General features: G+C 41.2%; 1 protein-coding gene across 2 annotated transcripts; it reads right to left on the bottom strand.

Annotated features, from left to right (window-relative positions):
* Positions 1-119: 119 nt before the first annotated feature.
* Positions 120-24134, bottom strand: vwa2 (von Willebrand factor A domain containing 2). 2 transcript variants are annotated; one of them, XM_066693790.1, is made up of 14 exons: positions 23953-24134; positions 18337-18398; positions 12724-12798; positions 11256-11389; positions 10888-10997; positions 9260-9454; positions 8061-8194; positions 7186-7310; positions 6481-6541; positions 5594-5701; positions 3297-3875; positions 2057-2608; positions 1600-1722; positions 120-1327 (listed from the first exon to the last, which is right to left on the bottom strand). In XM_066693790.1, exons 2-14 carry the CDS (start codon positions 18386-18388, stop codon positions 1185-1187), a joined length of 2391 nt encoding a protein of 796 aa, XP_066549887.1. In that variant the 5' UTR covers positions 18389-18398; positions 23953-24134; the 3' UTR covers positions 120-1184. The 2 variants fall into 2 exon arrangements, with proteins under 2 accessions (XP_066549887.1, XP_066549888.1); XM_066693791.1 differs by lacking the exon at positions 23953-24134 and adding an exon at positions 23534-23665.
* Positions 24135-25232: the final 1098 nt, after the last annotated feature.

The raw sequence follows: 25232 nt of genomic DNA, 5'->3' as shown, positions 1-25232 counted from the left end.
CTATATGTAGTTGTATTGTGTTGTTAGGTTAGGTTTGCTATATTGCACATGGACTCTGTTATATATCGTATTCAGTATACAGTGTGGTATATGGCACATACACTCTTGGCAACTGACCATATGTATAAAAGTAATTTTAATAGCTGGATAGTACAACAGTAGTTGCGCATAAAAAATAAATAGTACAGAAAATCAAAATGTGTGCCCCGAATTTACAATGCAAACAGTTGTTCAACAAACTCTTAGACAAATTGACTAATGAAAGCGCATTGTGTAAAAGCACAGTTACATTAAGAGTCCTGTTTTAGAATGGAATGTGAGGGGGGGGGTACACATGGATTTAGACAAAAAGCCACACTTAATGGCCATATTGCATACAAATGAATGGTACTTATTAATAGGCAACATCATTATCAAGCGATAACACCTCATTATATTGTCAGTAAAATCTGTCACATGGAAGCATTTCTGAACAGTATTTCCGAGTTCCATCTGTCCCTGATAATTCTAGAACTCTGTGTGATTTTTTTTCTTTTTATGATGCGTTAAGGATGTGGACAAAGATGGATGTTTTAGAGATAAATGCATAAAACCATTAGGATGACTTAAGTAGCAAATTACAGGGCTGCACTTTTTTTTTTAAACCAGGTGTTTAACCACCCCCAGATACAGCAAAAGGAGTCATGTGTGCACATGCACTTCAAGGAGGCTGTAGAGGGTGGTTCATACTTTGGCATTAAAGACAAAAAAAAACTGTGGCTTTCATATCCTGAGGCAAGTAAACAAACACTATTTTTCGATTCTCTACACTTGTTAATAAGATAAAAGGCAATGCGAAGGCAAAGGAAACCTGAAAATGGGAAGGGCTTTTAAGGACAAACGACAAGATTACGAACGCAGCTATGGAGACTGACACTGTTTGTTTTATATAGTCAGTCAGTGGGATCGTGCCAGTGTCTTTGCACAATACATCCGCCCGTACCCCTCGCATTGCCATACAATAAAATGAACGATGATTCAGTGTACAAAACGTCATTACAAAAAGTAATCTTTCTTTAAGTAAGTGTCTTGCTTTGAGAAGGCACCCTTGTCAAAAATACTGTCCGTTTTCTGCTGGCTGGAGTTAGGCCTGTACTCGATGCGGCCAAGGCAGAGCGAGAGAAGATTTCTCCTAGGCTGTGCCTTCACTGAGTCCGAGCCATGTGTCTCCGGCGATGGCGTGCTCTGTTCCCCTTGGGCTGCTCCTTGTGGTGGCGCTGCCTCCGTCTCTTAGTCAGCAATCCTGAAGGCTGTGGGAAGTCCCCTCGACTCGGCGGCCTGCTGAGTCCTACAGAGAGAGCAGAAAGGTGACTTGAAATCCTTAGCCGTTTAAGGCATTTAACAGAGAGCTTGTCAAAGCCCTTCCAGAATAAGAGGGTATAGGAGGAAGAGCTTTCTTCATCTTCAGATAGAAACTGCAGCAGTATCTGCCAATTAAACACTTAAAGGGGTCTTGTCATGTTTTGTCAGACTTGGAAGAACAAAACACAGGATCAAGCAGCACAGAGAAAATACATGGACTCTGCCTTTCATGCAGGACCTCAGCAGAGGAGGACTCACTGTTCTCACAGTGCGGCCCCTCCCAGCCGCGGCACTCGCAGCGATATCTTCCGTTCAGCAGGATGCAGATACCGTCATTCATGCATGGGTTCGGCTTGCACAAGTTCACAGGCTTCTTGGCATCTGCAGGAAAGAAGAGAAAACTGCCGAACACCGTGGAGGCACAGTTGAGAAGGTGGGAAGACCTGCTGTTGTAGACACTTTGTGCTCACTTAAAGAACGTGATCCCTCTATGCTCAGTTTCTAGCCCCCTGGAGAGCTTTTGGACATCATTAGTGAAGCTGATATAATGTGAAATAAAACCAGCTGCAAGTTCTGAATGACACCCTTAATGAAAGACCAAAAGGCTGTTATGAAAACCACCAACATTTGCTACTGATTTATAATTACATTACCAGCTGTGGTTTACAGCGCTGAGGGAACTGAATTTGTCTATTTCTTTCCCGTTAAGACTCACCTTCGCAGACCTTCTGCACCAGGATGTCCTCGTAATACTTCAGGTCCTCATAGGAGGGCACGGAAATCATGTGGTCCACGGAACCAGCGATCTTGAGCAGAGTGTCCTTCTGAGCGTCCCCGATTCCGATCACAAACACAGACACGGCGTTGTCCCTGATCTGCTGGGCTGGGACAGTGGCATCCTCTCCTCCGGCCCCGTCCGTGATGACCACCACGGCCTTGTTCACGCCGGGCCTGGCCCCCTTCTGCACGCTCATCACCTCCTTGTGGATGTGGAGCAGAGCGCTGCCCGTGGAGGAGCTGCCCCCGATGTAGGACACCTGGTTGATGGCCTGCAGGACCTTGGCGCCCGAGTCATAGGTGTCCAGCGAGAAGACCGTGCGTGGATTCCGGGCGTAGGCCACCAGCCCGATCTGAGTCACGTCCCGGTTGATGTCGAACTGTACCGACGTGCTCCTGACGAAGTCCCTCAGACGGACAAAGTTGTCGCTGCCCACCCCGGACGAGGCGTCCAAGGCAAAGACCAAGTCCAGAGGCTGACCCAGACAGCCTGGAACACAAGTCAACAAGGAAAGGGGAATGAGCAAGTGTGACAACTATGGAGGCACTGAACTGTATGAGAGGGAAGCTTATTTTTGATTATGAGAAGAACCTAAATCTAAACTAAAAACAGGATAAAATGTTTGCACCAAAACGATATATTCCTGATGAATGACATATGAGTGCAGAGATGACATAATGCTGCAAAATCAGAAACAGTTTATTTTTGTTTTGTTTGTCCATGAAGAAAAAGGAACCTTATCTTCAGGACTAAAAACCGTAACCTTCTCCGAGAGTTACGTTTAAATTATCTTCCTGGAAACACTGTCTGGGACCAAGCATTCTATTTTCTAAATTTTTTTAGTTTTAATGTTATAAATCACATTGGAGAAACCAGCCAATCACAGAGCAGCATTTCCAAACATTCCTATACCTCTTATCTTGTGTATAAATGTAATCCTGTGCAGAGAACGATCAGGATTTTCAAATTCTTCTGTTATCAGTGACGTTTCAGGACATGTACTTGCTAGTGGTGCCAGTTTCACAGGATGTAAATAGTTTAGGTACTTTTAACATTAACCAGAAGGAAAACACAACACAGAGGATCCTGGACCAAAAAAGGTTTAGACGGGGGGAAAAAGGGGCTGATTGTTACATATAATAAAAAAATGAAACGGTAAAGAATTTGTGTGTTGTACCTTGGTTGTCCACACTGCAGATTTTGGATCTGAGCTCTGGGATCTGGTTGAACAGGTTCTGGGGGGACGAGTAGGTGATGGTTCTCTGGGGGTTTCCTGTGATGTCATTCAGCTCAGCCTTCAGGGAGTCTACGCCCACAGCCAGTAGGAACAGGTCCCGGTCCCTGGCGATCCTGGCAGGCTCGTTCACGGGGTCCACAGATGGGGAGTCGGTGAGGAGGACCACCACTCTGGGTAGGTCGTCCTGGATGTCCGCAAATACCGGTTTGCTCTTGAAGCCGTACTGCATGATGAAGCGCAGGGCCTGGCCCGTCCTGGTCTCTCCGCCCCGGTAGGTCATGTCCTCGATGGCCCTGAGCAGCTGCGCAATGTCACCATACTTCCCCACCTCCATCTCCATCTTGACGTCGCTGCTGTACTGAGCCAGGCCCACGTTGACAGGGGTGTCGGCGGCCATCACCGCCAGTATGAAACGCTTCAGGAAGGACTTGTAGCGGAGGAAGCCCTCTAGCCGGACACTGGAGGAGCCCTCCACGACAAACAGGAGGTCCACACTGCAGTCCAGGGTCAGTTTCGGGGCTGCAAGGACCAGCAGAACAGAGGCTTGGGTTAACCGCAGTCAAATGTCATGTCTTTAAACATATACAAGGGATCAGTTTCATATTTATATGATATCGCAACTTGTGCAATGGAAGTCCATAATGTGTCCCTAGACCAATTGCGTGTGAGGGGTTACACATAGTTCATATGCATGTATATCACTGCATTTCCCATTCATCAAAGAGAATCATTTGTTATATACACTATACTGGTATAAGTCAGTTTGCAAATATCTGGGACCTAAATGATTAGCATGGGAGTGTGAAAACAGATTCTGATTGGTTAACGGGGATCAGTAAATGTTAACATAGTGCCTCAAGTAAAATAAAAATTAAACATAAAAAAAGACAATTTCCAAAAACTATAATAGCATATGGTTTGTTTTAGTTTTTAACATATATATATAGGGTGGGAATTTAGTATATATATGGGGTGGGAATGTCTTTGGGATATTCTGAATTTAGCTGGGCCAACTGTAGTAGCATTAGAGGCCTATTTTAAATGTCTCCATGTCTCTTAACAAAATAAAAATAAATAAAAGCTCTGTTTAAAAAAACAACACAGGCTTAGGACAATGAATGAGACAGCCCACAAAATAGGACCATTTAGAAAGAAATATATTTCAATAGCACCATAATTGCACACTTCTAGCAGTACTTGAATCAGTGAATAGGGGATTCTAAGGCTCCATCCGGTGTTTGGTAAATCTCCAAAACAGTACAATTCTGCAGCAGTGAAAAGCATAGTGAGAAAGTACAGTTGATTAAGGATGTGGGAGGGCTATGAGAAAGCAAGCGAATACAAAAACGCTTTGAAAAATCTGAGAAACAAAAACCATAAACAAAATTTAATTGAAGCTACATGCAGATTTTTCACTCCAGGACACTCAATCAAGCGGCTGTAGCAGATCTGGGGTTTTGATGACAGAGTGGTATGCGGCCATCAGAAGAACTCGGTTCCCAACAACTATGTGTAAGTTATGTAAGCATTGAAAGCAACCCAAGTGTGCTGGAGCACTGCCATCCATCTTGTGGCTTTTTCGCCCTGCTGCTGAAAGCGATTGACACGGGAAAGCTATAGCACAGTAAGCCAGTGGCATTTCCACACACCACGTACAGCACATTAGTGTGAACATGAACACCTGTCTGTCGGACACAGTTATATCAATACATGGTAGGCTTTTCTGCAGCTATATTCAGGAAACGGTGCCACCTGCACAAACAAATGCATGAATGCCGAAAAAAAGCAATAAAGAAATAAATAAAATATTGAAATACTATGTTGCTCATGCTCCGTCCCCTGCTCCTGTCGGGCTGAAGGGTATTGAGGAGTTTGTTCCCAATGCTCTGTTAATGACCCAGCTCACCGAAATACCTGCTCACCTGATCCGAATAGAAAGTCTTCACGAATCAACATTTAAGGGTGAATTTTAAGCTGCTTTCCAAAACCAGTGTCTGACACACCTGCTTCTTCCACTAGAGGGCGTCAGTTTCAGAATGAATTTGGCTTTGTCTGTGAATATGTGGCAGATGCAATACATGTGCTTGGGTCAGGTATAAAACATCAAACGGGTGCTATTCCACACAGAGCCACAACCTGTGCAGATATTCCAGGGTCCAAAGATACTTCTCAGAGTGTCAAGCAGACAAATGGAGACCAAGTGTGCATATATAAAAATAACATAAAAGGATTCTTACCGCAGTTGGTGTCTCCTCCAAAGCCTACAGGACAAAGGCAGCGATACCTCTCTAATCCTTCTGAGACGCAGGTGCCTCCATTCTGGCAGGGCTGAGAGTCACAGGGGTCTGTGGGGGGCAAATGGCACCTGTTAATGTACTGCCAAGGACTGCAACTAGCCCTAACCTGACAGGGAATCATGAGATATAATGAACCCCACTTAGAGAAGCAAGGGATATTTATCTGTCTCTGTCTCTCTCTCTCAACCCTCTCCGTGTGCTTATACCTGGGTGGCCTTTGGGTAATGTGCTGGCAAAACTCAACCCCCCAAGTAACACAACTCAACCCTGACCCATTCTTGACACAGGATGGGCCGACAGTGACAAGATGAACGGAGTGAGATTTCCCACTCATCCGCGGTCAGAATAAACAGGATGAATGCACTTGCTTGCCATTAGGACGACTCAGATGGCCTGGAACCTATAAATTGTCTTTCGTTGTGGGTCAGGAAAAGATTCAGTCAGGAGGCTGGATTGACAAAGGAAGGTGGTGTCTTTTCTTAAACACGAGTGAAAGTAAATGAACTAGACTGAATTAGATTTTAGAAAAATTATGTAGGGTTACACTTGAAATGATCCCCTAAGTGTTTAAGGCTTTCTTTTTGGAAACTTTCTTTTTTTTCCTTCCATAACGCAATATTTTGCAGCTGTTGGTCCTGCACGATTGCCTTGCATTTCAATCACCAAATTGTTTTGAAACATGACTAAAACATTTTCTTCAGGGAGAGGAGGACAGCCAAGATTGACAATGATTTAACACTTTATTGCTGACACCACATTCTTTCCTTTTCGTTTGTTCATTTTTTACATACATATCAGTTCAAAATTTGATAGAAAAAGCAGATTACCTGGACAGATTGTTCTGTAACAAGTTGCTTGGTGTTTCCTGTAAATTCTGCTCCATCTGTAAAAATTGCAACCTTAAAAATTAATGTACTGTTACAAGACACACAGTTTCTATTAATGGAGTATTGATATTAAACTCCTGTGGGAACAAATCACACTGTACAGATATATGAAATGTTTCAGATCCCTAAAACGACATACTGGATAACAAAGGCATTACGATTCGGTAATGTTCTAGGATTTGCAAATATTGCCTGTATCATACACTTCTATTTTGACCAAAAGCTATCTATCACTGCTCTAAAACTAGTGTTCAATTATCTTCATAATGCAGTAACCTGAAATATTAAACTCAATCAATCAATCAAAAAAAGAAAGACAAACACTCTGAAAATAATACACCGTTTCTCTACACAGGATAATTATAACCAAGTTTCTTTGCAGTATTATACTGTATCTTGGCAACCCTTGTGAGAAATATGATTACATTTACCCAGCAGGTTTAAATCAGCAGTGGGAATAAGTGTGAGAAACCTGCTAATGAGTCACCCTCTGTTTTTATTATCCAGCCCCTTGACCTCAGGATACAGTTGGCATCAGGTAAATTGAAACACACTTCAGACAGAAATAATCTGGATATTCACCCCAACTCTGAAGGTGTAACCAATAAACAACTTCCCAGAAGAGAGGGGATGTACTTTCCTGTAGTAGGGGCAAAGTGAAGTGGATGGTAAATATCCTTTGGATCCTTTCCAGCACATGAAATTCCCCTGGAACTCTTTCACCGTCTCCAAGGTTTTGCGCTCACAGGGCCGAGACTCAATCCTACATCCTATGGAACAAGTGCCAAGTTATGTGCATGCCAGCACATCGCAGAGGGACCTATTCCAGCCCATTGCTGGATGTTGTGACATTTGACCTTGCCTTTACGCTCACTTCAACACTTGAAATACATTTATGGCCAAAGCTCCAGAAAAACAAAAGCATACAATTGAAATACAACATGCCAGTTTTGGTGATTTGCTTCAGGAATGCTTAGCATCAGAAAAAAAGCCCTTTAAAAGACAGGTAGAAGTATCCTATAGTCCTTTTATCATGAATCTGATGTCAGTCCTGGCATATTTTGACCTCCCTCCAGATTTATACATTATATGAAACATTCAAGAAATAGGTTTAATTTATTTTAATATTGCAAGACATGAATTAACACTTTGGACTCACATGCAGTGAAGCTGGTATGTATATAAATGCATCAGACCAGACTAGAACAGATCTTTGAGTGTTGTGGGGTCTGAGTTGAACCCTTAATGAGGAGAATGAAATAATTATTTGGTTAACTTTACTTTAAACTTTGAGGATTTCAGACGACTGAAAAAGCCCTCGGTAATCCAGTAATGTGGTCCTTGAGGGGCAGACCTGGTTACAACTGGATGAGGTGAATACAGACATAAATACCATCCGTAATACCAATGTATGCATCAAAATATTTAGCATGTTGTTACACTTGCTCAGAATATTTGACTCAATGGCCGTTTTTTTGCCTTACAGAAGAACGGAGGATGACCCAGAGTGTTTTTGGTACCTGAGGGCACCGCGGCGCAGACGGAGGCCGAAGTCAGGGTCGTGTAGAGGCCATTGACCGCATCATCAAAGTGCTCAGCAAACAGAACGTGCTGCTCTGACGGCTCACTTGCCAGTGTGTTAAGCTCCTCCCACCTAGAACAAGAGTCTGCTTAGTGGCAATGTGACAAATGTGACATACAAACATTACAACAAAACCAAACCCCACCAGTAATCACTTCTTATTGAACACGTTTGCAATTTGTCTCTGAAGCCTTCATGATAAACTTTGACCTGACCGCAAATTGCTAATTACAAACCTCCCCTATCTCATTCTGATTGATAAGTAGTAGAAAGTGGGTTGTGACAAAATATTTGTAACTGCAATAAGGTAAAGGTTGTGTAATTTGTGGGCAGGTCAACATTTTGAATCGGTATAGACCTATGGTTCAACAGATCTATCCGGATGACAAGCAGTAATGGGCCAAGGCTCAGCAGTTCACCAGAATGGTCTTAGTCCGAGGGAAAATCCGTTTGTTTTTTAAGAGAGACTCATTCACCTTGTATATTCTATGATAAAAGGACCTTTGAGAAAAGTTAGAGCTTCTTTATTTTATTGTTTTCTTTTATTATTTAAAATATAGCAGTCTGATGGAACAAACATGGACTATTCAACTCATCAGCTGCTGATACACAACTGAGGCCAATACAGTGACTCAAAACCTGGACACTGAAATCCCTACCTTCTGACCAGCAGTTAAAAATGTAACACACTAACAGCTTTGGTAAACACAGTTCAGAGTTCAGCTGGCCAATGCATACTCAGTCCTGCTTCTGAGAGTCCAAGCACTGAGACAACCATAAACACTTAGGAAATATGACACTTCTGCTAGTGGACCCCTGCTGGCACCACACTCGTGTGTCTGGGAGACCTAAGATTATATATAACTGTATAAAGTATATTGCGACATTGTGACAAATCTCAAAGACAAACTTCTAAAATATCTATACTTCCAACATATCCTATTGAACACTTATCTGAGTTCTGAATCAATTCTTCTTCTCAGGAGATTTCATTGCAATGATGATTTCAAAGTACATTTCATCCCCCATGGGGCTGTGGCTGTCCAGGACCAGCAATAAAACCGATCTGGAAGATGGCATGGTTTGTCAGAAACACAAAACATGCTCCAGTAAAAGGAGTGAGCAATGGTGTCGTACCTGGGATACCTGATCCCCACGGCGAATATTGTGATGCCAGCCTCCTTCAGTTGGCGTGCTGGCAGGTCCAGTGTGCCTTGGGACTTTCCATCTGTGAGGATGATAAGCACTCGGGGGGTCGTGGCGTTCCTGCCCCCGGGGAAGCCTTTCCGAATGACGTACTTCAGAGCCAGGCCGGTCTGTGTGCTGCCCCCCCTGATGGGAATTGGACAACAGGTTTACAAGTCTTTCTTTTGAAAAGTAAAATGGGATCAGGGGTTGTGAAGCTATTGCACATTTTGATTAATTTCTCCCCTTTGGAAAAGGATTTCAAAATAAATGAAAATATGCAAATGTCTATACTGGCACATAAAGCTGTAGCCTACATTACCACACTTCCTTCTATAACCAGATTTTAACTTTGACCTGTAAACAGTCCCATCATGTAAACCACTCTAGATTTCAAAACCCCAGAAACTTTGACGTGTGACGGGCTTTCCATTTACCCAACAAGTGGTTCAGTGACACAGGAATGCATGTCTAGGGCGATGCGGCTCATTTTCTCCAGTGCAAAATGGTATCAAAGAGCCAGAACCTGCCCAGGTGTCCAAGAGGAGCACATAGTCCAGGATGAAAACCTCAGTGTGAGGTTGCCAGGCCTCCTCTGAGATCCAGTTATAGGTTGTGTGTGGTGGAAGAATTTCTGCAAAGGCTGCTGCCCCTTTTAATTTAGGAAACAATACGTGTCTGGGAATCTGCATTATGTGATTCCTGTGTGAGTTTTCCTTGCAAAATGGAATGCCTGCAGAGTTTCAGTATTTAAGAACAGCTGGCATTAAAACTGCTCTCTGAATCAAGGGAACGCAACAGAGCAAAAGCCTCTGTTAACAGGCAGTCATCAGAACTGCAAAACTCCCTAATCTCTTATTCATTTGTTTTTAACAGACTGGTTTAGCAAATGCAACCTTTGTGGGGATTATAGCTATAAAGTTCATCAGAAGACACAAATCTTACTGTTTTGCTATTATTGCTTGAATGATTCCAACTAAAACAACCTTTGGGGAAATTGAAATTGATACTATGTAGATTATACATTATATTTCTCTAAATAGTAATTTTTGACCATCTTCCATTAAAAAAGTTTCCACTGACTTTTTTCATGAACAGGGGTTTCTTTGAAAGTATTCCATAAAAGTAAAATAATAATTTCCTACATGAAATATCCAAGTGAGGTCCCTGACGTGCATGCATTATTTAAGTCAGTTCAATTCCACAGTTGTTCAGCCATATTGACAAGTGCTGATGGCTTTATAGCATAATTTGACACGGTCATTTCATACCAAATACACGAGAAATAGAAGCTTGTTCCGTGATCGGACAGCTGCTGATAGGAATAAATCTCTTCCTTATTCTGTGCCACAATTTTCTAGCTGAAGACTCCATTTGTTAGCCTCAGTCGTGAACTTTAACCCTTACATTGCATTGTACCACTTCCTCCTGTTTTAACACTTTCCTCAACACATCCAAATGAAAGTTTTTAATTAAAAAAATGTGCCCACGAATTAGAAAAATAATATATTCCTCTAAGAATATCAATTTGGGGTGTTCTTGGTGATTCATGCAAAGTTTGGAAAAATCTCTCTACGTACTTGAAAGACAGTTTCTTCAGGTGTTCCTTCAGTTCATCTCTTGTTGGAAAAGAATCCAAGGGGAACTCCAGTCTCGGTGAGGAGCTGTACTGGATAACTCCAACCCGTACCTGAGGGAGGGAACGTGAGGAATAATCAGTCTGTTTCTGCAAGACGTAGCTATAGTACCAACGTCTTAAAATATTACTGTTGCAGACACTTCAAAATGCTATGATTGAAATTATATTGACGAGGATGTAGAAGTTTCTGTACCTCCCAGTTTATGTTTACTATTTGTACAGTGTGAAACTCAAATACCATATCAAATAGCATATCAGTTTTAAGTGCAGTGAGGTTAGTGTCGCCCCAGTTGTTGCCGTCGCTCTCACCCTTTCTGGGTTGACGTCCAGCGCTTCACACAGCTTCAGCGTAAAGTGCTTTGAGCGCTCAAAGCCTCCTTTTCCGATGCTGTGCGATCCGTCCAAGAGGAAGAGGACATCAATTGCAGCAGAACACTGCATCACTGTAGAGACAGCAGAGATCAGGCCCAATCAGGACAGCTGTGTCTCACTTATACTGCTTCTTAACTTTAATACTTACAAAATCATTTAAATATTCTACTGTATTTTTACTATATAATATATAGATCCATAATATATCTATACTATCTATATAATATATAGATCCATAATATACTTTATTTTCCATATTTTCACAGAAAGTCCATTCGCCAGTTGGGTACACTGTTAAAAGCATTTTCACCATTTCACTTCACCAAAATCTTGGTTAGAAGAGATTAGGCTACTATGTTATGAAAGTGTTTAATCATTTTAAAAGCTATTTATCTTAAGCCAGTTGGTTGGCACTCTTAAAAAGGAAATAGCAGCTTTCTGTAATTAAAAAATTGGATACAGACAAAAATCATATTTTTCTTCAGAACTTTTTTCCCCAGTCTTTTTTTTTTTTTTTAAAGAAAGGATAGAAAGCATAGTTCCTTAATTTTCCCTTTGAAGTAAGTCTCGGTACTGTACGTCTCCAAAGTCAGGGTGGTAGAAAGATCTTTAATTCAGCTCTGTCATTAAGTGTTAGGTCCTGATACTGTACAGCAGAGCTATTCTCCCTCTAAGCTCCAGTGCACCATAATTAAAATAGTTAAGTATTACGAGCCTCACATTTCTTTTAATACCTTCACTTCAAACAAGTGTCTCTTAATACAGTCCTCAGCCAGTGTTTAGAACCCAACATCCGGGTTAATATTCAACACACAATACAGCTTGTCTGACAAGGTATTGAGAGGAGAATATCACTGCATGCCTGTCTCCGAAAACCCATTTCAGCTCCACTGTGAAAGATATCAAATGAGGGAGGCACTCTGGCTTTCGAAGTGAATACAACATACCCCTGGTTTGGCACTTTATACAGAAATGTAACAGATACTGCCATTTGTGCAAAGCAAATCTGCCCTTACTGCCGACTGTCATTGATAATCACATCAGTTGACAGCATAAACACAACACTTCGTGAGATAAATACTGCCAAATCCAAAACTGAAGTGCACTGCGAGACCTTTAAGTCAGATAATGAGTTATAGAAAAAAGCACCACAACGTACAAAAAAAAGTGCCTTTCACTTTGAATAGCAACCATAAAGAAGAACCAATAATTAAAACCAAGGTGGCCAGATCTTCTTTGATACATTTCAAGATGACAAATTCTCTACATTCTGTATCATCCCTTCGGAAGACATCAAAACAATTCAAATTTTTCAAACGTGAGACCAAACACTTGAATACAATTAGACATAAAATCAGCCTTATAGTACATCAAACTGGATACCCCTCCCCAGTACTGTACTTACGCTGGCCGGCTGTATTGATTTTCACAATGGTTTCTTGTTCTGCCTGGATCTCTTGTAAGCCTGCGGTGGGTGAAACTATGGAAGAAACAAAGACAAGCGATATCATGAAGGAGGGGAGTTTCAGTTTGACCAGAAACAAACACCACTGTCTGCTCTTTGGCATTCACGTGGCCAATTAATCCAGTAATTTCTCCGGTCTAGAAATCTCCCATATCTCTGAAGAGGCCAGGGGAGATGGCGATTCATTGTGTATACATCACAAATGTTCTCTTTTAAAGAAATCCACCCCATTTTAAGCAACACACACCAACCTGACAGTATGTATAGCTTTTTCATATCAGGAAAGCTATCATATGTTTGTTAATCCATAAATTACAAAAAAGCTACCATTTGAAACTAATAGTAATTTGTACTAATTTCAAAGTATGTTAAGTGTGTACCATGTCCCTTCTGCAAATCACTGCTTTAAATCACAATACTGAAGGATTTTAATCTTTGTCTTAAAAGGAAGGAAATGAATTCCTTATTGTCTGAACATTACAAGACTTGACGTGAGGAGTTAGGATTTCTATACAGACTTCAATGGTGAAAAACTGCCCAGATAGGCCGAAACATACAAAACATCTCTCCCCTTTCCCAAGAAGGAGGGAGAAAAACAAAAATACAAAGCTGCCAGTCTATAAAATATACCTCCACATACTTTTGGTTGAGGGGAAAGCAGTTGTTACCAGCTATTCTTTACACATTTTTATACAAGTAGCATTTTGGCAAGAGTAAATCAGGAAAGTCGAAATACAGAATATAAGGCTCATACAAAATTGGTCTCTGTAGCGTGTCTTTTAATAACAGATCACAATAACAGCCCTTGCACTCTGAGTGATAACCTTGCTTTTAAAAACATGTCAGCTGTCTCTTTTAAACCTTACTTAGCCCCTCTGGCGATAGTCAACTAGTCAACTGTGTTCAGAGGCTGACATTTATTACCCTTTAAGTGTTAAATCTGTAGATAATTTACAGTTGGAGAGATTGGTATTTCGATAGCCCTGTCCTGTGAAAAATGATCTATGTCCTCCCCACCTTTAACGCGCCGCTGAAATACAAATCTATTTCTATTGAACATCAGAACAAAGCGCAAGGTGTCACAAAATCTGGCTTAAATGAAGCGGTGTTTCCCGAGGTGTGATGCGAGATGTATGTGGCAACTACAACCTTTAAACGCCAGATTGTTTTTTTAGGGGCTTGCATTTAGTTTATTAGTCTGGATATTTTAAAGACTGTCACCTATCCTTTGTAATTGAATACTCAATTGGCAGGCTCCTTTCATCAAACGCCAAATGTGTGGTACATTGTTTTGTCACCGAGACAATTATCCGCACACAAGTAGTACACAGAAAAAAAGGAAAAAAAAAAACTATAGAATCTCTTCACACTATTTTATGCATTCCTGAACTGGAAAAGGCGTGTCTGAGTTTAATGATTTTCTTAGCCATTTGGGCCAATGTTTCTAGGAAAAAAGTCCAGACATGTTTGCAATTGTGTTTACAAAATTTGGTAAAGACCGCCAAAGATTGTCTTGAATGTTTTCACGGTCAGTAGCTCTTCCCATCCTCTGAATAAAGCTGGGATTCATGGTGTAAATAGGTAAATGGAAACAGACCTATGATCAGTGAGGAGCATTGTATCAAAGACTTGAACCTCAAGCTATAACATATGCATATTATACTAAACATTAAATATAGTTTATTCAAGTGCCAAACCCTACTGATCCAGTGCGTTAAACTGTGCACGATCACGAGAAGGCGTTGCAGCTGGAGGTAAGTCCTATTCCTTTGTTTACCCAAGAGTACCAAAGGATAACTTCCACAATAAGTTTTCAAAAGCTACAAAATATCCATCACTTATTAAGTAAAAAGTAAAGTATTAAGTAAAACACCTTTAATATTACAATACAATTTTAATATTACAGTAAATTAAACTGACCAAAAGCTCAAAAATGAACTCAGAAACACAAATAACAAAGTTTACACATATATTTTACTGTGTCTGCAACTACTGTGTGTAATGTGGTTGTGAGTGAAATTTGCCTTTTCTTTTGTGTAGATAATATTAAGTTATCCCAGGTGGAGAATCAGAATCTCAGAACATGGTGTTTAGATTTTGTGCAGCTCCACTTTGGCCCAGAACAATGAGTGACTTTTTGTTTTTGCTACCCGTTATGCCTTCACTTTAACACACACGGTACATGGGCCGTTAAACACAGACGTGGGAGCTTACCCTGCGTCTCTGAAGTGACTCTCTGTATCTTTTCAGCTCAGACCTGACACATGCCAGAGGCTTTCCGCACGGAGGCCGACAGGAAGACTTGCACGATATCATCTGCCTTCTTGCAAAACACAGACATTGCAACGGCCAAATCAAAGTCTTCTGCAGGGTCTCGCTAAGCTTATCATTAAGGCAACGTCTGCATCTGATACAGAGGCCTGTGATAACCATGGTCGCCTTTTTCACCCTCTCTGGGTTTTATCACTGCCTGCAGGTTTTGATCTCAGTTCTTTGATGATGGAATTATAGGTGTGTTGAATTACTTATTTCAGGTGAGGGTTTCTTTTACTAAGATTAACTCTGAATGAAGTTTGTCATATCTCTTGATTTTATATTACATCACCTTGTTTGCAATGTTTTTTCCCCCCTATATTGACAACTTTAAATGACATAATTTTGTCAATCTAAAATAAAAACTCCAAACTTAGTTGCCCACACAGCTTCCATGCCACTGCAACAAGCAGACCGTGATGCACAAGACATAACTAGAGTTCATAACTCGATTTTTTGGTGGGATTTGGCAATACTACTAAATTACAGGAATTTGCATTGCTTTCACTACTACTAAACTGCACTATTTTCTCAAAAAAATGACAGGTACACATTGAAAGAACCAGTAAATCTTCCATTACTGTAGCAACAGGGGTAACCAAACCAAAAACCATTTGACTAACATTGGAAATAAAACGCAACCTTCTCTAAGAAGGAAAGAGAAAGAAAGAAAATCTTCTTAGAAAGAAGTACACTGAAACCAGGTTTTGCTGTGTCTTCAGAGCCATTTGCTCGTTTCTCCAGCTGTGGAGCTGACATCTAAATCAATTAAAATTCAATCACCAGCTCAAAAAAAAAAATCAGACATAAGCCAGGCATGGTTCCACGAGGGTGGCAATGACAAGCTTCCCCCTGTCCTGGATCATAACATCGTGACAAGCCGTCCGTTGCCAGCATTACACGGGACATTCTGGAGTAGGCATCCTTTGTCTGGGGGTGATACGGCACTTACAGCTGCTGAGACGCAACTAAATACTGTCGCCACTCCTGCCAGCTTCAGCAGCGCTCCCGGTTGTATAGGATTTATTCTCTTTGATATTTAATTTCTCGCAGATTACAATTCTCTGTATATTTAAGGGCAAAATATATTATCTTTCACTGTTACAGCAGTATTCATTCATTAAATAACTTAAGACATTAAAACAAAGTGCTCATTGTGAAGGTGGGGGGGCAGGAGTCTCTGAAAGCCTCCCAATTCACAATGACTTGGATAGATAAGCTTGGGAATTCCCTTCGATTTAGGGCATGTGAGCCCTACATTCAGCATGGCATAACAGTGGGCAGAGTGCCAGCCGCTCAGTGGGAGCAAGTCAGGAATGGCCGAGCTTTAAATGGCAGATTTGTGTTTCCAATTTCACAGCACTGTACATGGAGAGGAGACCATTGCGCGCTGTGTGGAGGAGACCGTTTTATTTCCGGGTACTTCCCCTTGACTAATTGAGCTGCATTTGCACCTGCATTCAAGGGTCCAATAAATAACACAGAAGCTGCAACCAGAAAATGGCTTAAACCCAGTCTGGTCTATCAGGAGACATTTTTATCTTCATAAACCAGGCCTGTCCTGAGGTGCTGAGTGTATCTGTCGGTCTTCAGATATATTGCTGTACACATGTCTGTTCATAACATACACAGCAAATGTGTTAAGCTTGATGTCTTAACAACAAAAAAGCAGTATCTGTCAAAAGATAAATAATGCCTATATTCTTTAAGGTTTCTGTCCTTCGGTACAACTCTTAGATGAAGTTCACTGTATATATATAATGTTGTGAATAGTATTTCAAGTTCTGATTAGGTTACCTCCCTTCAATCATTTGTAAATACTTGGGATAGCTATTTAACAATCCCAACTAGTTTAAACCAAAAGCTGTCACCCCCTTGAGGGCAAATTCTTTCATGTTTCCCCATTATTGTGGTCAAGTAATAAAAACATGCAAACAAGTTCTGGGGCAGACTAAAGCAAGCAGGACTCAGAGATTGGACAAGTTAATAATTTACAAGTCGGTGTCATTCAATGGAGGATATTCCTTGTGGGAAAATGACTAAGAGGCAGGTATACAAAAAGGCACACTTATACTTCGTAAGACAGCTATGAACAGTGCAATCACGTTTTCTCAGGCACAAATCCACAGCTGCAGCATGGCTTTTCATTCTGTTTTCACAGTGCAATGGTGCAAATAAAATATGTCATCAAGTTTGAAGTATAATGTGTACCATTCGGAAATATAGGTACAGTTGTGTCTTTGTCGCTTGGAAAACTCTAGTAAGAATCTTACACACACCGTTATCCGTCCCGTCAAACGTCTGACAATTTCACCTACACTGAGGGACGTCTTTGCAGTTGTCATTGTAAAGTGAAACAAATAAACAACAAGTGCAGTGACCCGTTATGAGCAACAGCTCCCGAGGTTGTGAAAATACTCTGCCGAGTTCCCCAGGCATCTTCTCTCCACAGCACATCCTATACAACGGCTGTCTACACTTGGATGACAGGTGACACAATCAATCTCTCTCACTGGGGGGTGTGAGGTGCGGTGGCTGAGAGATAACTGCAAAGAGCACAACACACTGGCCTGCCGTGCGAAGAGATGTAACAATGGCTGGGAGGACATTTAGTAAAATGACCTAAGATCACATCCTCAGAAAAAGGAGCCAAGCAAAGTGACGTATGTGCTCAAATATAACACGGCAGGAAATAAACTGTGTTAATATACATAAGGACTTATTGGGAACACTATTTTAGAATTTACTTGCAAGATACGAAGATATATATGCAGTGATACTACTCATAATATAAATAAAACACAGATTTTTTTGTTTTGTTGCGTTATGAACTCTGGCTGTTTTGTGCTATCGCTCTATTGTACAATCTCAGTAGCTCTGAATTCAAGTTGGCTGAAAGACCATGACTTTTCACTCCCCGCTGTGTCTCTGGTATGCAGGTCTGTCTGACCACGCCCACTGGCGGAGAGCTGTCTTACCAGGCAATGTTCTAAACAAGTCTGAAATAAGGGCAAGTCAGCCGATAGGGCCTTATTGTAATTATATTACATGCTTTTATTCAGTGCCAAGAGCCTTTTAGTGGTAAACATAAATGATCAATCTTATTGCATTATAAATTATTTGGAATTGGGTTGTCTCACATTAAAAAAACAAAAACAAAAAAACAGGCAGACAGAGACAGCCAAAATAAAGGCAGCCAAGTTTGATAAGGTAGAATTATTACACAGTATTTTGAAATACCTTGAATCAACAGGACTGTAGAAAGGAGTGCTAGCTGTGCAGCTTGGTTCATCCTGGTGAATCTGAAAGCATAAGAACAGAAGGGTGAGAGAAATATAATTACAGTAATACCTACTGCTCTCTGCCTTCAGACCGGAGTGGGGTAATTGTAACAGGAAGTCATTTCAGCAGATGAATGTCTTCTATATTCAAACACATAACCCAGTCAACATCCCAGATCAAAACATGAGGTCAATTCTTATGTTAAACTGCAAACGGGGAGTCAGGTATGTTTTGAATCCATATATGCTATTGCCAATAAAATGGAAGCATCCAGGATCATTAAATCTATAATATTAACGACAACAACACGATCACAGAAAATCAAACGGAGAATGCTTTCCTAAATCAACTTTCACTGCTATGAAAATGCATTAAATGAATCAGTAAGGATAGCAGGGGAAGGGGTTGTTAGCTCATAAACGGATTTGCCCTTGGAACCCCTGAGCCCTGGATTAGCCATAGCAGTGTCCAGTCACACCGATTCAGGGACTTCAGATTAGTCTCAGTGAAAGATAGTCCATTCCAAGGGGTCAACACACTCTTGACCTAGAATTGGACACACTTTACGTCGCCTTAAAATTAGATGCCAACAGATCCTTCACATGGTTGTTGAAGCCACCATCTTAACCTCTTCCTGGGTGGTCTGCCCAGGCCAATGGAGAGACAGACCACACCACTGATGCCTGAAATGTATTACTGTGGGCAGACAGAGGATTCCATTGCCATTCCACATAAATCCTCCACATCAATAAGTCTCAAATTTTCTCTGTGTAAAGTATTAACACTGTGGCTTTTCCTCAAGAGTTCTGTAAATATCAGCCTTCTGCATGACCATCTACATCAAGCACTAGCTTGATAAGCAAGGCTGACCCACCAACCACTGTTGTGTTTGTGCCTGCTCTCATTTAGGCTTGGTGTTGTGCCCCATTTAGACTAGGTGACAATCAAGGCTGCTCCTTTGAATAGGCCCAGTCTCTGCGATTCATTGTATAGTGAACAGACAGACTGGCGTACAGAAAAATAAATAGGCCGTCAGATTCAAATCCAACAAGGACGAGACACTGACAGCTGGATTCCAGCTTTATATTATTGTAAACAGATTTTAAAGCAATGTTATTACTGTGCAAATGGGCAGGGAGCAAGTGGGGAGTTATGCTGGTTTCCTTACCTCAGCAAAATCTGAACAATTGATTCAAGTGAAAAGACAAATAATGTTCTGAAGGTATGAGAAAGGCTTGGGAATAGAAAACAAAGGAGAAAGCTTAAAACTCTGCAAGAAAAGTATCGGGAATCAAACTAGTCATAAATTCCAGTGAGAACCACCCCCATGCAATTCAGCACATTTTCACTGAAAAGTCCCCACTTCAAAGGCTGAACTTGGGGAGTCAAATTAAGTGGATGTTGACAGTGAATTCCCTGCATCCCAAAAGAAAAATATTTCCTGTCCTCCGAGGCTGTGCTTAATTACACCGCCCACATATTCCTCTCCAAAAACAAAATTCTCAAGCAACAAGAATAATGTTAATACTGTTAATTAAACCAGATGAAAAGCATTGTATAGTTTACTGTTGCTATGCATTCATGATACATTTTAAATGCAAAATAACAAATAAAAACTGAATTTCACATATCACATAATATCAGCTATAAATTAGGGTTGTGGTGTAGCGGTTAGGGCTTGTGGGTTCAGTACCAGGTTGGAGACACTGCTATTGTACCCTTGAGCAAGGCACTTTACCTAGAATGCTCCAGTACAAACCCAGCTATATAATTGTGTAATTGTATGTAAAAATAAAGTAATATATTGTAAGTTGCTCTGGATAAGGGTGTCTGCCAATAAACAATATCAAAGTCTCTGTACGTAAAAAAGGATTTATATTCTAAACTATAATATGCCTTCCTGGCAGCATGCAGCGATTTAATGGAGTATGCAACCACAGACCACTTTGTGAGATTACATTTAGAGTTCTGATGTCCATGTAACAGCTCAATATAAGTGCATAATATAATCTTAAGTACTTGTAATACACAAAACATCGTATCGGAGAGTATATATAAAACCATATATCAGAAAACAGGTGTCTTTCTGAATGAAAATACCACTTTGAGGAAACTTGAAAGACCTGAAACTGTAAACCTGCATTATACAGAGGGGAAGGAAACCTTTGTGGGGGGGAAAGAAACAATGGCTCCCCACCAGATTACCATCTTCAGGCATCTCACAGAATTCCTGCATGACAAAAAAGGGTTTCGAAAGTCTCAACTTTCAACTTCCACACGTGGCCCACGATAACCATCTTGGCGGTCAGGGTCTTGTTTGACCACCGAATTGTTCAAAGTCTGGGAGGTTAATTAAAGGTGCGGGGAGTTTTCTGTATAGCTACATTTCAGCGAGACGGAGGGTAAGCCTTTTCTCTCTCTCTCTCTCTCTCTCCCCCCCTCTATCCAGGCACCTTTGGAGAGCTCTTTTTTGACTGCCAAAAAGCAGGAACACAAACAAAAGAACTCTTGAGAAAAGTGGGCTTGTGTATTTGGGACAGGCCTGCAATGATGAATAACCTCACCTCACCTATCTGGTGAAAGGCAGAGTTTAGACGTTTAGACCCTATTGACCCTGTTGCACTACACTAATAAGGCAAAAATACTACCTGACCTTGCTGGATTAACCCTCTCTTCATTTAAAAAGTGCTGCAGTTAAAAGCTAAACAGGATAGTATGGTATTTTAGGTCGCAGGGCAATCTGAAATGTCTGTAGAATTACAAAGGAAGGAGATTGTGTTTGTTGACCGTTTGTAAATAATAGGTGTGCTGCACCCCATTTTCTAGATACCTATGCTTCGCTTTACTGGCAGGGTTTCCTGAAGGTCTACAGAGAGTTTACAGAGCTTGGAGAATTTGCTTTAATGGCTCCAGCTGTTACCAGATAAGCTCTTGCTTTTTTTTTACTTTACAACCCCCCCCCCATAAAGTATATATGAATATAAAATACTTTACTTTTGTTGTCTATTTAATATACTAAAGTCATTTGGATTCAAAATCTGCCAGTCAGTGCTCTTTTTTATTTTTACTATGCAGGTTGGCAGTATGTCTTGCTCTTATGAGTAACCAGAAACCATTTTTATTTTCCTTTTAAAATAACCCACTGAGTTGCAGTTGTAGTGATATGTCTAACACAGAGGATCACTTGGGGATTTGTCTTGTATGTCGTAGATTGTTGATTAATTCTTGATCAAACAGAGTTGACTAAAGAAATACCAAAACACAGGCAAAGACAGGCCAAGAGAGTGTGTTGATGGACACACCAGAGGAAAATCCTCACTCTTCGCTTGGCAGCAACAGGTTTGAACAGTAAGGTGAAGGCAAGGGGGATTTTGATGTCAATATTAATTGCAGAACAAAGCCCATTTATTTTGTTTTTTTCCCAAATCCAAGGGAAAGTATAATCACTCTTAAGACCTCCTCCTGTGTGTGGGTTGAGGGTAAAGAGTGAAGAGTTGCAGCAACCTTAATACATAGGCTGGGAAATCAAGCTTGGAGCAAGTTCAAACAACTTCAGGAATACAAAACAGAGATTATTAGAAGAAAGTTACTTAAGGGAAATCTCATAAAGCATTCAAACAGCTCCTGTGCTGCTCTACTGCCCAGAGCCTTTACCATCTCCTTTTCGAAACCTTGGAAAAGAGGCAGTAGGCAAGGCTGACTGGACAAGCAGATACACTGTGAGATACACTCCTGTTATGTGAGATACACTACATCCTACCTGGCTCAGGGCAACACCCCCCCATTTTAAAGCACCGGCCAACTGCGTGGACACCAACCAGTTTCCCCCGTCGTCAGAGCACGACTGCTGCACTTGATGTTGTGTCTTAGCAACAGGTTCGATCAGGGACGAAGGGAAACTGGTGGGAAACTGGATACAGACCAGTCTTCCCACTGACAGTCTGCAGAAACACATCCATCTACCCTGCAGGTAACTCACACCTTCAATTAAGGAGGGATGTTGTTTACAAAGAAAATATTGTAAATAATAGACACTTCTTGAAAAAATTATATTAAAAACTGAATGACTAACAGGGCTATGCATATTATTCTTATTATTGTTGTTGTTATTATTCTTGTTATTATTATTAACAATAATACAGGTCCTATGAACACAGCTGAATTCTCCCAGTTTAAAATAAATATCTATGCTTTAACCACCAACAATGCACACCCGTCAGCAGTAAATAAGAACTTAACACCCAGATGAGTTCAGACCTTGTGTTCCTCTGACCTAAAGGTGCCTATTCAGCTAAAACAGGGCTGCTAATTCCCACTAAAATGTCAGGAATGACATCCGACATATTTACCATTCCGAACAGGGGATTGAATTACAGCAGGGCGAGTCAGTGCTGCGTCTCCGTGTCAAATGCACTTCAAACCCACAAACAGTTTAGCTTAATATTATTACATGAAATTCATCTCTATATATGTATTTTTTTTAATATGTATTAACCACTATTGCAGGTCTACAAAACTAAGTATATCGACACATGTGCATGGCGAGTTTTTTTATTTTATTATTATTATTATTTATACCCATTTTGCATTTAATTAAATGTGTTAATTAATTGTTATTATGTTAGATTTTAAGGAATCGAAATCAGCTCCGGGTTCTACCTATCGCTAATGTTGTTGGGTCGCGTCGGTGGTGAAGCGCAGATGTCCGCAGCTTCACCAATGAGAGCGCTGGGAGTATGCAGATCTGCGCAGATCTGCAGACATCTGCGCTATACAAGAACGCGACCATAACTATGACAGTAACATTTTTCACCACGAACTTCTGACCACCCATTAGTATCACATTACTGCGACTCCACAGCAAAATATTCCCCAAAACAGCAGCTCATCTCATGTCACCTGCTCGAATGAAACGCACACATCCCTGCACTGCGCATGCTCTTTAATGCCGCACATGGAAGCACTAAGATTTCTCATATTGAATTGATCATCACAAACCACTGTGCAAGATGCTGTAAAACCAAGCGCACACTCATCAGCCCATATTCATGACGGGTTACGTCTTCTTCTTGTATAAATCCTCGAACAATTAAACACATCACTTTGAATAAACCAATTAAAAGATGGTGTTGTTCTCTCTGGGGGATATACTTACAATATGCAGAGACGGGAAAGCGATGAGTGTAAAATAACATCATTTATAACAGTATAGCCGAAGAAGAGTCCTGTCAGTAACTGATAATGTGTAAGAACCCATTCCTAAAGACAATGATTACTTCTAGGACCCGTCTGTTCAGATACAGTGTCTGAGCGGCAGGATGCTCAGGCGCAATTGAGCGCACAGTTTGCACACTTGTGTCCATGTTGTCACAGCGCTGCCAGTCCGCTGCTTTGTCACCGACCATCCTGCGACCTTGCACAACGTCCTATACTAGGCTAGAAATATGCCGGATGAAGCGCTTTGATTAAATGTGCGAAATAACGCTTGTTTACTAGAGACACAGATTATTATAAATACAATATATCACCATTAAACAATCTTCACTATGTGCGTAAACTGCAGAAGACACTTACCCTCCAGTGCTCCCCTCAGCCGGTGCGATACCTGAGACCGCGGCTGCGCAGTGAGGACCTCCTGTGAATGAAAGCCTTGGGCAGATTACAGAGCTGCAATCTCCTCCGCTTCCGCATGAGCAGCCTGAGTGAATGATTGCTGCTTTCTTTTTTCTTTTTGTCTGATGTCAGTTCAAGATCAGCCCTTCAGCAGCAGCCTTTGTCTTCCCAGAGGCTGATCCCATAGTGCTGTATCTGTGTGCAGAGCATCACGCATGACTCAGCCCTGGCTTCTTACTTTGGGATCATCTTTTGACAGGGTGATCGCTCTCCGGTAACTCTGGTGCTTTTTAAACCGAGGAAGTCGCTTGATGTGAGCGGATCATGTCAGCTGCTCTGTCACGGTCACTATTAATGGACCTTAAACCGGACTGATCAAACAGACCATTATTGCACGTTTTTTTCCACCCAACTAAAGCTTAACAGTGGATTATTGATCTGTGTTTACCATTAAAAGCTACTCACATTTAAATACAAATAATCCCAACTGTTTTTCCTTTATAACAGAACTCCAAAATACACTTTTTCCACATTTTGTTGTTTTTCTGCAGCATTGAAGGTCCTCAAAATTCTACAAACAATAGGACAACGTGAAAGAAGTTTGTTTGAAATCTTTGCAAATTTATTAAAATTGAAAAACAAAAAAAGCACATGTACATAAGTATTCACAGCCTTTGCTCAATACTTTGTTGAAGCACCTTTGGCACCAATTACAGCCTCAAGTCTTTTTGAGTATGATGCTACAAGCTTGGCACACCTATTTCTGGGCAGTTTCTCTCATTCTTCTTTGCAGGACGTCTCAAGCTCCATCAGGTTGGATGGGGAGCGTCGGTGCACAGCCATTTTCAGATCTCTCCAGAGATGTTCAATCGGGTTCAAGTCTGGGCTCTGGCTGGGCCACTGAAGGACATTCACAGAGTTGTCCTGTAGCCACTCCTTTGTTATCTTGGCTGTGTGCTTAGGGTCGTTGTCCTGTTGGAAGATGAACCTTCGCCCCAGTCTGAGGTCCAGAGCGCTCTGGAGCAGGTTTTCATCAAGGATGTCTCTGTACATTGCTGCATTCATCTTTCCCTCGATCCTGACTAGTCTCCCAGTTCCTGCCGCTGAAAAACATCCCACAGCCACCACCATGCTTCACTGTAGGGATGGTATTGGCCACCTGATGAGCGGTGCCTGGTTTCCTCCAGACATGACGCTTGCCATTCAGGCCAAAGAGTTCAAATCTTTGTTTCATCAGACCA

The sequence above is a fragment of the Amia ocellicauda genome, chromosome 20 (genome assembly GCF_036373705.1).
Source record: "Amia ocellicauda isolate fAmiCal2 chromosome 20, fAmiCal2.hap1, whole genome shotgun sequence".
In the NCBI taxonomy this organism is placed as follows: Eukaryota; Metazoa; Chordata; class Actinopteri; order Amiiformes; family Amiidae; genus Amia; species Amia ocellicauda.
Note: the sequence above shows the minus strand (reverse complement) of the source record. Positions and strands in the feature narration are given on the sequence as shown.

Bases quoted from the DNA above. Each gene is read 5' to 3' on its own strand.
- vwa2 (XM_066693790.1), bottom strand. From the start codon at position 18,388: ATGAACCAAGCTGCACAGCTAGCACTCCTTTCTACAGTCCTGTTGATT. The intron at 11,390-12,723 runs GTAAGTACAGTA...CTGTCTCTACAG, and splicing joins AATCAATACAGCCGGCCAGC to TGATGCAGTGTTCTGCTGCA. The intron at 7,311-8,060 runs GTACCAAAAACA...CTTGTTCCATAG, and splicing joins CTGCGCCGCGGTGCCCTCAG to GATGTAGGATTGAGTCTCGG.